The sequence below is a fragment of the Rhamphochromis sp. 'chilingali' genome (genome assembly GCF_963969265.1).
Source record: "Rhamphochromis sp. 'chilingali' genome assembly, chromosome: 1".
Classification (NCBI taxonomy): domain Eukaryota; kingdom Metazoa; phylum Chordata; class Actinopteri; order Cichliformes; family Cichlidae; genus Rhamphochromis; species Rhamphochromis sp. 'chilingali'.
The window spans coordinates 1,081,495-1,095,372 of record NC_137929.1 but is presented as its reverse complement, the minus strand read 5'-3'; the positions used below and the strand labels follow the sequence as shown (position 1 = coordinate 1,095,372).

The window sequence follows — 13,878 nt, the reverse complement described above, 5'->3', positions numbered from 1 at the left end:
GGGATTCATGAAAACAAAGCAGCACACATTCAACCATCTTTATCATGTCAGGAGTCATCATCAAAGTGTCAATCAATGAACAGATGATGGATCAATAACTGCAGCTGGATTGTGTTTGTTCTCTCCATCAGATTCCTGTCAACTCACAATCGACACAAACACAGTGAACACAAAGCTCCAACTGTCTGACAACAACAGGAAGGTGACACATGTGGAGGAGGTTCAGTCATATCCTGATCATCCAGACAGATTTGATGGTTGGGAACAGCTGCTGTGTAGAAATGGTCTGACTGGTCGCTGTTACTGGGAGGTCGAGTGGAGAGGAAACGTTTCTATATCAGTGAGTTACAGAAGCATCAGAAGGAAAGGAGACAGTGACTGTGAGTTTGGATGGAATGATCAGTCCTGGAGTCTGTACTGCTCTGATGATGGTCCTCGTTATGTCTGGCACAATAACAGTCGAACATCCATCTCCTCCTCCTCCTCCTCCTCCTCTGTCTCTAACAGAGCAGCAGTGTATGTGGACTGTCCTGCTGGCACTCTGTCCTTCTACAGAGTCTCCTCTGACACTCTGATCCACCTCCACACCTTCAACACCACATTCACTCAAACTCTTTATCCTGGGTTTAGGTTTTATGGCTGGTCTCCTGGTGCCTCAGTGTCCCTGTGCTGAGTGGAGTGTAAAGAGTGTCTCCTGTTACAGAAACACTCTGACTGTTGAACAGATAGTTCAGTCTGTACATGTCTGTCTCTTTCACTCACAAACACGTTTTCAGATTCATGGATTCAATCAGTTGATGTTTGAAACTCTTCTAAATGATTCCTTGTAAACTTCTTCCTTTTCAGTCACAAACAAACAGGAAGTGATGTCACATGTGTTCCTGTCCACACAGCAGAATGAGTCTATTGCTGACAGTGATGTACAAACAGAGTGAGCATTTCTGAGGCCCAAAATAAACTGAGTAGTTCACTGAATGAACAATGGACTGTGAGCTCAGTTCCTTCATCATTAGTATGGATTATATATGTATATGTATTATATTAGTATCATATATATCAGGTGCTGCTGCTTTCAGTCATTGTGCAAATGTGCTGTTTGTAAGCTTGTAAAGCTGCAGTCAGCTGAGACTGAAGAAGTCACCTGATCAGTGAGCAAACGTTTCTGAAAACGTCCAGATGAACAGAATCAACCTTTTGGGATCAGCCAGCAATGCAGCATCATTGTTGTTCAGCTTCAGAGGTTTGCAGGAATGAACTGATGACCAGAAACAGCTGCAAAGTCCAAGAAAATACCAGCTGGAGTTCAGCTGCATTTGAAGAAGTCAAAGAAAAGTAAGGATGGCAAAGGGCGACGTTTTCTTCCAAAGAGCTGAAAACATGGTCGACGCCTCATTAGAAGAATCATCTGGACATTTGTGAGGAACTCTAACCAAGAAAGCAACGTCACACAGATCCAACAGACAGTTTCCATGACTGCAAGTGTTGAGTGGAAAAATGCTACATTGCATTATTGCATCCTCTCACCACAGGAGGCGCTGTTGGCACCACTGATTGCTGATCAGCTGTTCTCTGATGATCTGATTGATGCTGTGAATAACGGGACTCACTGAACTCTGTGACACAGTGAAGATTACAGTTTAACTTCAACATCTGACTGACGTCACACAGACAGAAGGATGAACCAGTGAGGCACAGAACACAGTTACTGGAGATACTGGATCAGCTCCATGTGAACCTCTGATGGAGAAGCTGCTGAGCCAGAGAAACATCAGGACATGACAGCAGCTGCACTTATCTAACAACATGTAGCAGAGCTGATCTATGTTAGAGGATCTATCACAGCAGCTGAAGCCAAAGTCCAACACTGGATACCAGCTGAGCCTGTGCTGAGTGTAGTGTTACAGGAAAAGGGCAGAAACACTGGTAGCTCCCAGTGATGCTGACTGGGGCACAGAGCTGAATGATGCAGCATCAGGACACTGTTTCAGTCTGACTGACAGAGAAACCTGTAGCTGTATCTACATGTGAGGCAGAGGCCACACAAGCAGCTTTCTATGTTTCACAGTGACTGAGATCTTCAGTGGGGGTGGACATGCTCCTGTACAGACCTCTGAGGAGAACCAAGGTGCAGTCAAAGAGTCCAGTCTGTCCTCACAGATGTGAACATGTGCTTTCATCAGGTCTGCTGTCAGCTAGCAGGCTCACATCAGAATCACTGTTCCTGAAAAACACAGTCTGTGTGACATCATCAGTCAGCTGATGGTCCCAGATCTGAATGGTTTCTGTCTCTACTGAGGAAGTCAGAGAATATCACTGAGGTGTGGATCAGGTCTGAGTGAGCTGTGGAGGGACAGCTTTAAACAGTCCACAGGTCTCACGTCCTGCTCAGTCTGGTAGCAGATACCTCGTATTGTTCCAGATGTGCTGACATCAGCAGCAGCACAGCTGTGTGATACCATGAATCTCAGTTATTGATCCAACACACAGTAAATACAAAGATCATGATTTCTGAGAGTAATCATTATGAGTCTGAACACATGATCACTGAATGTTAGTCTCCACAATAATAAGCTAACACAAGCAAACACAGCTTTCAGCTCTTATTTTGAAACTGGCTTATTTAGAGAGCTGTGATGTGAGCGTGCCTGGCTCTGAGGCACTTGGGTCAGCCTCTGTTGTTTAGAAGTGTTACAGACTGTGAATGACACAGACCTGTCAGTTTCCATGTTTGTCTGTAACACAGCTCAGGGGCTCCATGCTGAACGCATCCATCCAGTGTTATTGATCCAGGACTGATACCAGCATTGGGATCAATACTACAACACACAATCACATGTGTCCACGTGATGTGTTTGACCAGCTTTATTCATTAATGATCAATCAGCTTATTTACTGCATCTGAGTCCAGCTTCATTTAAATGATCCAACCATGAAAATGACATCAGTCCTACAGAAGCACTTCATGCTAACAGGAAGTCATTTATTAAGGTGGAATAACACAGAGACACAACCACTCACAGCTAACCTGACCCCACTAACTGCATGTGTTTGGACTGTGGGAGGAAGCCGGAGTACCGGAGAGGACGCACACAAACACGGGAGAACATGAAGCTCTGAAACAAAGATGGTGGATTTGACCTCAGGACCAGGCGGGGTTACGGGGGTCATGACCCCCCAATAATAGATCCAGCTACACTGAAACTGTCAATTTCATTTACTTTTACTGTTTTAAAGCTATCAGGCTGCTTTGTGGCTCACTCAATACTAAACTAAGATACTTTCAGTGTGAATCATTTGCAGGAACACAGGCAGGATTTAAAGTGCAGAACTTTACAGTCTCTGTCTCAAAGTTGGTCTAAACATGCTAACAGCTCTTTGTTTTTTTCAGTTTTCACTGGTTTGATGTAATGAAAGAAATTTTAAAGAAGCAGACGATTGTTGTTATTTTAGTTCTATAGTTTCATAAATCGTGGTGTGGATCTAAGTCAACATTCAGAATAAATAAGATAATACAGCACTTTGATGGTTGCCTTTGTATTTTCCCAGCAGTGCTCAGGTTGGTTCTCGGCTACATTTACATACAGATGTTAATGTGTTCAGCAGCTGGACTCATCTGAGGAAGGAACATTGGAAAGGTGCTCAGTGCACAACTGCATCACTAATTTTATGTAAGACCCTGTGTTTTATTGTATTTATATATTTGTAACATTTGACTCAAACACTTTTGGGAAGGATGAAAATGTTTTCAGGAGGAAGTTTTTCCTTCTGTCCGACTGCAGTACACACAACACTGCGTCTCCCCCCATTATCACACTTCCTCAGGCTGGTGATGAGCGCCCCCTGGTGTCAGTGTTGATGACGTCATGCACAGTGAAACATAAACAGTGTCTGTTAATAAAAAATCATGTGTCCATTTTCATGTTTGCATCATGTTTCTGTAAAATCATCAGCTGTTTCTGAACCTTCTTCATTGTTTGACTCATTCCAACAGCTGTGAGCTGTGATGGAGTCAGAGCAGCTTCATCACTGATGTTCAGGTGAAGCTGAACTTAATAAACTGTAGAAATGATCAGGATTCAGGTTGGATGTGTAAAACACTTCTGTGTGAGGTCGCAGTGCTTCATATGTGTGTGTGGGCTGAAGCACACACGTGTGAGTCCTCAGAGGTTTCACACACATCACTGCACACACTTATAATCCTAGTTTAAGCTTGTGGATCATATCGGACACATCAGCAGCTCTTTGGAGACAAAGATTTGAGATTTAAGATGAGTCATAGTCTTTCTATCCATGGTAGCTTCCACTGCTGAGGCTCGGGAAACATGAAGAGGATAATTAAGAGCAAGCATCAGCTCTGTCTCATCTAACTACACAGTATTATGATCATGCACTTATGTCTCTACATGCTGAGGGAAACTAGAACATAGAAGGATAACTGCAATGCATGCTTACAGTACATATAATACATATAATCTAGGAATAGGCCTGAGCAGAGGCCCCAATGTTTCCAGCTTCTTGTTGCAAACCTGTTACATTTTATTCTACTTGGTAACAGATGAGCAGAGTCAATAATTAGCCTCAGAGACCCTGAGGGCTTAAGATTATTACCTTGTATGGAAGGTGTTATAGAAAAGAGAAGTTCTATGTCTGCTTATAGCTATTAAAAGATGTACAAGACGTACGATTAACTGTGACTAAGGTCTGGAACCTATTCTAATCTGTCATTGACGCCATGGGGGGGCGTGTCCCCCACTGCTTTATAAGTATCCACATTATGTATTTTGGTCAGAAGACATTTGTTGATGTTTTCTCCGGGCTGTTAATAAACTCATCGTTTGATTGCACTTTTCCGGAGCCTCCGTCGTTTGTTGTCTGGTCTAAAGTTGATCGATCTCGCAGCAGGGTGGACATGCTCCTGTACACACCTCTGAGGAGAACCAAGGTGCAGTCAAAGAGTCCAGTCTGTCCTCACAGATGTGAACATGTGGTTTCATCAGGTCTGCTGTCAGCTAGCAGGCTCACATCAGAATCACTGTTCCTGAAAAACAGAGTCTGTGTGACATCATCAGTCAGCTGATCGTCCCAGATCTGAATGGTCATCAAATCATAGCAAATACATAGAAACAGAATAATGTGTTTAATATGCAAAAGAAGAAGAAGAAGTAAACACATATGGGACAAATGGAGACCATTGCAGCTCATCCACCAGTGGGGTAAAAAGAGCAACCAAGAAAGTGGCAGCCTGCACGGCCACAGATGTGCTGGAGGAGCTAGAAGCTCTACCCATGGAGAAACTCCTGGAGAACCTTGCTAAGCCTAACAGGGGACAGGTACTTCTGCCCAACCTGGCAGCCACAAAGTGAACTCATTTAGGTAAAGATAACCACATGCACCTAACCAGCCTGCACCAGCCTGACATTTCTTCCTCCTAAGTAAAAACCAATGGATGGATTGAACTTAGAGTCTCAGCTCAGTTTTCTATTTTGACCACCTACACCCCAAGATACTCTTTTAAAAAGTGTTGTTTTCAGATCCCTTTGAAGTTCATAAAGGGCCTGTTCATTTTCATTCAAATGTTTTATTACATAAATGTTACTGTTTTCTTTTGATTTATGCTCCCACTACACTGCACCTCTACAAACAACAATGCCACGGACTGTCAGCTGCTTTTACATGCTGTGAACATGAGTAGGTTTGATCAGAGTTTCAATTATCAAAGAAAAGACAAACTGAGCAAAAAGAAGGAAAAAAAGACCAACTTCTTCCCAACTGACAAGAAAAATACTCGTCATGTTTTCATAATAAAGGATCAGGCTCCCCATTTATGACAGCTTGGACCAATAATGTATGTTACACTGATGCTACTGTAGAGACAGGGTCAACATCTCTATTTAAATATAATTAATATACAAAACACAATAAAAGTTATACATGAATTATTCATTATTTTTACAATTGATAAAATTCATGTATACTAATCAAAGTTATACATGAGTAACGACATTATTAATAATGATTAATAATAATAATTCTAATGCCAACATGATGACTGTTCATAGCTCCTGCTTTGAAATACTGAACTTAAACATTGACCTGATGAAAGATCACAATTCACAGTGGCCCACTGTCAGAATCATTCTGAATATAAACTCATCGAGTTAATCTGAACCTTTCTCAAATGTGCTGTGAATAAATGCTGCTGCAAGCCACTGTGGGAAAGCTGTGTTATTATCATGGAAACATCTGTGACACAGAGGACGAGGACACAAAGGGACGACACGCAGAGGCTGTGTTAAAGTCAAAAATCCAAATCTTTAGTCCTAAACAGGCAGTGGTTACAAACAGGAAGACGAGCAGTCCATTAAACAGTCTACAGGGTCAAACATACAGAGAATTCAAACAGCTATTAAAAACAAATAACTGGACACTGAAAAACTTCAGTGATGTGTGAGGCACCAAAGGGAAGCAGCTGAGTATATTCAATGAATTCTCTTCAAATACAAAGACAGAAACTCCTACAGGCAGCATGCAAACTGAGCAGGATACACAAAGATCAGAGATTAGAAAATAAATCAGAAAAGGATTTCAAACTTACTGAGAGCAAGGCCTCTGTTACAAATCTGTCTAATAGAAAAACATGCTGTACAGATACAATACGCTCAGTGTTCATGGTCATTTAAAAACTGGCTCTACCTGAACCACTTCAATATTTTATGAAGTCACTGAGTCGACGATTTCTACAGTTTGTTTCCTTCATTGCAGTTAGAGTGCGGCTGGTAAGGATGAAAACACACACAGAGCGTAAATTGTCTTTGTTAGTAACAAACGTCAGCAAAGAAAAGACAAAACACACAAACACTCTCATGATATTCATGAATCATTAGAAAGCATCCAAACATTCTGCTCGTGGACTTTTACAGTCTTATTTGCACTCGCTCATCTTCATAATCATCCTGATCAATACATGACAGGGGAGGCTTTGAGGTAGGCGGGGCTCTCTGCTGATGTCAGCATGAAAGGCAGGACCAGCGTCTGCCACATGTTGGTGAAACATCACAGTACACTGGCGTGGTTTCCTTTCCAGATGTTGGACGTTTGACACTTCAACGTTGAGGCCAACAAGAAGACACAGTTTTGGGTCGGGTTGCTGCAGGGTTTCTAACTGAGCAAAAGCAGAAGCACACAGACCAACAGGGATCAGATGCTGAGTGTTAGAGGAACATCTGTGCTGATCACTGAATGCTGCTGTGGTCTCTTGTTGAAGTTGGCTGGTGGGACAGTCTAATAGTGATATCCTGCCCATCGGAGGAACACTTTTAAAAACACATGCAATACTTTGTTTGTATTACAGTCACAGTTTATGTTATTTTTGTCCTTTAAAAGTGTTGCTGTACTATAAAGTCCTATAATTTGAGGCTAAAATGGCTCAGAGAGTCTCTCTCTCAGAGGATGTCCTTTGAAAGTGGAGACGGCTTTATCCGCTGATCCACGTCACTTTACCTGGATGTTTTCTTTGAAGCTGGATGAAGACTCCTCTCCCTCACTCCTGCTGCAGCTGTGTGGTCCAGTTGGCCTCTGAGGTCACAGTCAACATCTGTAGCAGAAGAGGGGAAATAAAAGTCCAGGTTACCAAAACTGGGAGCTTTTCCAAAATAGAGCGTAACTGGACTTTTTCAGCCTTACAGGCAGATAGTCGTCTGAAGCTGCAGCTTTTTCTTTTTAGCTTTTTCCAATCTCTGCTCTCGGCTTTCTTTGAGAACATGTCTGCTTTCTTGGCATGGGTCTGTCTGCTGTTGGTGAAGAGACTAAATCCACATACTCGCTACTAAGATCTCCTCAAGTAGTCTCAACCAGATTACAGTTTAAGAGTAAATGTCTCCTGAGAGTTTCACCTTGGGGAGATGCTGTCTGGCTAACATGCAATCATGAGCATTAATCTATGAGGTGAAAAAGTCATTTTAAAAGCTCCAGCCACAAGTTTTATTTCATCTGTGTTTTGGTCAGAGTCCCATCAGACCTCCAGAATGGTGTCAGAGTGTTTTCTATCCACGTGATGAGCACAGGCCTCAGGTCCAGACCTCCACGGGCACCATAGCCTCTTTGGAGCTAATAGGTGCAAGAAGGTTTTGTTGGGATAGGAACTGAAGAGGAAACTGACGAGGAAGGCAAGGATCTTCTTCGGCTCCTCCGAGCCGGGACCTCTTTGTGTAGGCCAGCATTGGCCAGGTAGCCCTCCAGCATCGCTGGATGGCCGACAGTGGAAAACCTAGAGGAGTAGGAGAGAAACAGCAGCTTGGAGCATGTCTTTATACTGTTTAGTTTTTAGAGCCACAGACTTTCTTTTAATGTCATTGTTCAGGATCTATGACTGATTATGTATTTATTGTATTCCTCCATGACTGTGTGACAGCAAGTGGAAAAAACCAGCTTCACCTTTGTTGATATGCTTGTAATTTTAATATTGATTAAATGGTCCATGAAATAATAGAAAGCTCATATATGAAAATGTATTTTAAGAAGTAAAATGTTAATCTGAGTACAAAGGAGTACACTCACCTTCTGGTAGATGGAGGTGTAGCGAGCGCTGGTGAACATCCATGTCACGGTCTTATGACCCAGTGTTTTGAGTTTCAGTTCTTTTGATGTTCATAGTGTATGTTTAAGCTTATTAGGTTTCCTATGTTCATTTGCTTATTAGCTCCCCCTTGTGTTTTCAACCCCTGTGAAGTCTCCCTTGCCCTTCGTGTGTTTCATGTCTGTTGTCTTATGTTGTCATGTCTGCCTCTCATGTTTCCTGTTTCATTTTGGAGAGATCTCGTGTTTTTATATTATGGATTATGTTTTGAGTCCTTTGTGGTACTGTTTCGTGTTTCCCTAGATCTCAGTTATGGTTATCTTAGGTTTTGCTCTTTGGCTTTGTCATATGGCTTCCCTGTTGCTGTTAAGTTTGCATGTTTAGAATTCAGTCAGTGTGTTTCCTGTTTTACTTTGAAGGTCCATGCCTCATGTGAGTGTTTCTAGTTTTGCGTCCCTGTCTCGTCCAGCCTGATTACTCCCAGCTGTGCTCTCCTTCTGTGTCTCATTCCCTCGTTATCCCTCTGTGTATTTAAGCCCTGTGTTTCTCTTTGTCAGTGTTGTAGTCTCCCTCATAGCTGTGTGATTTTTCCCTGTGGCTCCTTGTGCTTTAGTCTCCCCAGTTTAGTTTAGTACTGTTTTTTGGGTTTCACTTTATGCCAGCATTAAAGCTGTGTTTGGTAGTGATGGGCAGATGAAGCCCCATGAAGCACTGAAGCTTTTCATCCAATTGGTTCACCCCAACGCGAAGCTTCATGAAGCTTCATTTGCTCTAGCAGGACACCTACTGGACGTAAAAATAATAGCTGGCATGAATTTGAAGAGTGTGCCATTTTGCACACAGCCTGTAAATGTCAACAACAAAAGGAGTGTGTAAAACATCTATATTGTAGTGATGCAGTATACTGTGTATATTTATAGTGGCAGTATGGGAAATGATTATTTGGAAATGCTTGAAATGGAAATGATCATTTACTGTGAGGTGAGGTGTGGTTGGGGTGTGGACAGCAGTTGTGCTTTTGTAACGTTGAGGTATGGACAGCTACACACTCCTGCCTGTTCACATTTTATTCTGTAAAAACTAAATATTCACTGCTTTTATAACCTTTAGTGGGGAGAACATAGCTAGGATTTAATGATTTAACAAATCTTTTGAATCCTTTGTCCTCCACAATGCTAAATAGCTGGGAGTCCTCAATCACCATGCTGACCAGGTCTTCATCTATTTGAGATTGTTCTCCTGAGGAAAGACAATAAAGACAAAGCACAAATATAAATATCACACACGTAACTTATAACAGTTGTATAATATTGTTATATCATTTAGTAACATTACTGCATCCTATATTATCATTGCATTTGATGGCTCACCTGGTCTTGCTCCACAATCGGTGTTCCTCTTATTCTCATGCAAAGCTCTGTAGTGCCTAAGCATGGATGAGGTGTTGTTGTTATATCCCAGCTCCCTGGCACATAGCAAACACTTCACCTTGTACAAAAGTCAAGACAGCTCAACATAAATTGTATTGCACCATCAGTATCATGAAAATACATCTTCTGTAGAAATTTACATACCTTGTTGGGAGGAATAAAATCAAAATGTTCCCACACAGGTGAGGACATCCTCCTCTTCTTAGCTGGCTCCATTCTCTCCTGACTTTCTCTCCTCACTCTCATAAACCTCCAAACGGTCTCCAAACTCTCTCTAACCGCAACTCTCCATCAAACACCCACATTTTGAATGAAGTCTGAGGGTTTATATCGCTGTCATATCTCGCGGCAAAGTTCGAACCACTTCATGAACCAGTCACGTGGTACAGCCGGGCAGCGAGGCTTCGGACGTCATCATTTTCAGCTCCTCCCATAAATGAAGCAAGCCTCGATACGCGCTTCGCGGAAACGCCCCCTCCATTACTCGACACATGCTCCGAAGCCTCGATACAGAACGTCCCATCACTAGTGTTTGGGTCCTCTCCTGCCTGCCACACAGCCGAATCATGACAGAAGACTACGACCATTACATGGACCCAGCAAACCGCTCTCAGCTGTATGAGCGCCAGGAGGCAGCCCTCGCCCAGCTGGAGGAGGAGCTCCGCTGGAAGCCGTGGCGCGCTCCAGATTATGAGCACTTATTCCGCGGAACTCGGCTGGCTTTTGGAGGTCCCCGAAGTTGCCAAAGGCCTCCGCCTGTTGCCCCGCTCGCACCCAAGCCTCGGCCGCTTCAGGTGGGAGTGCTCCGTTTTTCTTTGGATGCTCACGCTCCAGCCTCTGCATTGCCATCCCGCACGTCAGAGGCTCAGCTGTATGCCCCGTCAGCTTCCTCACCTCAGAGGAAGCGAAGCTCACGCCGCCGTCACTTTTCACTTGCTGAGCAACCCCCGGGGGTGAGTTATAATGACTGCCTTTCACATATCCCACCTAAAGCCATAACTGAAAAGAACAATAAACTCACCCCAGGCACTGTTGGAATCTCTCTTTTGGACGATGACATAGACTGGGAAGAGTTTTTTCATTTCGCTCCCTCTGAACAGGGAGAAATCAAAGATAATAAGCACTCGCCAAAGGCTGTAAATGCGGTTAAAGGAAAAACTGTGAACACTTCTACCAGGTCTACAACACTCAGTTCAGGTTCTGTCAGTTCAGGTTTTGTTAAGTCTGGTTCAGTCATCCCCAAGTCAGCTCACTCTAAGACCGTTAACTCAAGGATTCCGAAAACTATTAAAACAAGGACTGCTAATACTAAAACTGCAAAACATGAAGTGGACGGCGGGTTCATTTTTGATAGATCTGTTTTTGTCGACCCAGTACATGTGGACCCTGAGCCTGCTGTTTCTCGGACTGTTTTTTCTGAGCCTGCTCCTTTTCCTGCTCGTGTTTCTCCTCCCGGGGCAGCTCGGGCCCAGCGTACCTCTGCACCCGTACCAGTTCCTCGGGTGGGGGAGGCTGAGGCCCAGTTGGTCCCTGCTCTGGTTTACAGGCCGGATGAGGCTCTGTCCCTTTCTGCACCCGTACCAGCTCCTCGGGTGGGAAGGGCAGTTGCCCAGCCGTTGCCGGTGCCTGTTCCGGTCCCCAGGGTGAGGTCAGCCAGGATACAGCCCGTCTCCGCACCCGTACCTACTCCTCGGGTGGGAGTGGCTAGTGTCCAGCAGGTGCCTGCACCCGTTCCTGTTTCTGCTGAAGGCTCAGGAGAATTCAGTCCGCAACCAAAACCACCATCACTACTGCATGCTTTTCAGTCTATAGCTCAGTCATTAGCTCTGTTAGCAGCCCAGTCCAAAGTTCATTTTCCTGTGTTTCCGTTAGCTCAGCCCTTAGCCCACTGTGCAGCTCAGCCAGCTCCCCAGTGTTCAGCTCAGTCATTTGCTCAATCACCTGCTCAGCCTTCTGTTCAGCCAGTGGTCTCTGCACCTACTGGTCATGCCACGTCAGCTGGAGGGCCCGAGGAGCCCGTCCAGCCTCATGCCTCGTCAGCTGGAGGGCCCGAGGAGCCTGTCCAGCCTCATGCCTCGTCAGCTGGAGGGCCCGAGGGGCCCGTCCAGCCTCATGCCTAGTCAGCTGGAGGGCCCGAGGGGCCCGTTCAGCCACCCGTCTCCGCTGGACGGCCCGAGGAGCCCGTTCAGCCGCCACCTGCGGCCGCGTCGTCATCGGCTGGTCCAGCCTCTGCTTCTGCCTCGTCTGGTCCAGCCTTGGCCTCAGTTCCTGCTTCGCCATCGCCTGGTCCAGCTTCAGCCTCTGCTTCTGTGTCGGCCTCCCCTGGTCCTGCGGCTGTGTTGCCGCCACCCAAGCCACGTTTTGCCCCTCGGAATCGCGGCCACTTTCCGGGCCGTCAGCTGGACGTCGTTGCCATCAGGGTCGACCGCCTGAACTGTTGCACTGTGACCTGCTATGCTGTCGACCTCCGGGTCGGCCCCCTGAGCTCGTGAACTATGGACTACTGGACCGTTGGCCTCCTGGTCGGCCACCTGAACCATGTGAACTCTTGTGCTGCTGTCGTCCAGGTCGGCCACCTGAACTGTTTGACCATGAACTCCTGTGCCGTCGGCCTCCGGGCCGGCCCCCTGATCACATGAACTATGACTTTCTGGACCATCACCCTCCGGGTCGGCCCCCTGAGGAGTTATGAACTGTTCGCTGCGCTCCTGTGCTTTTGATGGACATTTTGCTTTTGTGGCTTTGTTTCAGAAACCAGCTCTCTCCTCGGCTTCCTCCACTACACGCTTCCCCCACGCCAGTCTCCTCCGTCACTATAAAGGGGAGAGTCATGAGCTCCATCACCCCACCTGTGCCGTCCAACGTCCCGCCACCAGCCTCCACTGCAGCAGGCCAGAGACCACACCCCTGCCACAATAAGTAAAAGTATATCCTTGCTGTACCCTTAATGCTAAATGTGCTAAATTAACCGCTGCCTTTGCCCCTTTGGGATTATTCTTATGTCACTGGGATGTTGACCTTTGACCTTCACATTAGAGAGATGGGCAGACATAATTAGTGTATGAATTTTAAAGTAACAGGTAATAAAGAGAGTGCAGCAAATGTAGTCAGGTTTATTACTCTGTATCACACATGAGTGCCCGAGGGAGGCGGAGCTGACTGGGGAGACACAGGAAACAGAGAGACAGGGCTGACTCGACATGAAACGATGAAACGTGGGACACGGGAACAGAAACTAAACACAGGCTGAAATGAACACTGAGGGAGGGAGAACTAAGATTACTGAGAGCCTGATAAATAAGAAGAACAAAAACCAAGAAAAACAAGAGTCAAAGAAAACCAAAAACACAAAGCATTGGGCCAGGACCCACTGCTGTGACATTTATATGTGATAAAAACATTAAAAACTGCTCAGATGTTGAAATCTTTCTACGTATACTTTAGGTTCAGCTCTCCAGCCTGGCATTTGGTTAAGCATGATTCAAACATTTGATTTTGTTTAACTGGTTTTAATTATAGTTACTTTTTGTGAACATTTGTTGCAGCATTTAAAAATACATCATTTATTTTCAAACTTTTATTTGATTTAGAGCATCATATTTGACCAACGTAAATGTTTTAATTTCATATAAAATAACTGAAACAGTGAACTAAATATCTGAAATCTTTCCTTCCTTAAAAGTTATAATCCTACTTAAGTTATAGTGCAAACGCTTAAGCAACAAATATACTTGATGCTAATTAATTAATATTTCCCTTTGATGTTGCAACTATGCGGTCACTTCTGTCTTTAAACAAAATAATATTTTCCAGTTACAGAAATCATAAAGTCCAAACTAAAGTGCTACTGTTGCTATATGCATTTTATATAAA

General features: G+C 44.5%; 1 protein-coding gene and 2 long non-coding RNA genes across 4 annotated transcripts in view; 1 reads left to right on the top strand and 2 right to left on the bottom strand.

Moving 5' to 3' along the window:
• The window catches only part of LOC308397145 (NACHT, LRR and PYD domains-containing protein 3-like), a 93,816-nt gene extending 89,053 nt beyond the window's left edge, over positions 1-4,763 (top strand). Inside the window, exon 12 of one of the 2 annotated variants that reach the window (XM_080882908.1) lies at positions 132-4,763. In XM_080882908.1, coding sequence (XP_080739034.1) covers positions 132-673 — 542 coding nt within the window. In that variant the 3' untranslated portion in view covers positions 674-4,763. The remainder of the gene's footprint in view (positions 1-131) is intronic. The other variant, XM_080882905.1, reaches the window with a different exon arrangement.
• A 1,529-nt stretch (positions 4,764-6,292) lies between these two features.
• On the bottom strand, positions 6,293-8,008 carry LOC308399262. The gene is made up of 2 exons (XR_013972097.1): positions 7,501-8,008; positions 6,293-7,162 (listed from the first exon to the last, which is right to left on the bottom strand). It is a non-coding gene; the product is annotated as an uncharacterized lncRNA (long non-coding RNA).
• Positions 8,009-9,251: 1,243 nt separating this feature from the next.
• LOC308399415 lies at positions 9,252-10,530 on the bottom strand. The gene is made up of 3 exons (XR_013972162.1): positions 9,946-10,530; positions 9,777-9,814; positions 9,252-9,361 (listed from the first exon to the last, which is right to left on the bottom strand). It is a non-coding gene; the product is annotated as an uncharacterized lncRNA (long non-coding RNA).
• Positions 10,531-13,878: the final 3,348 nt, after the last annotated feature.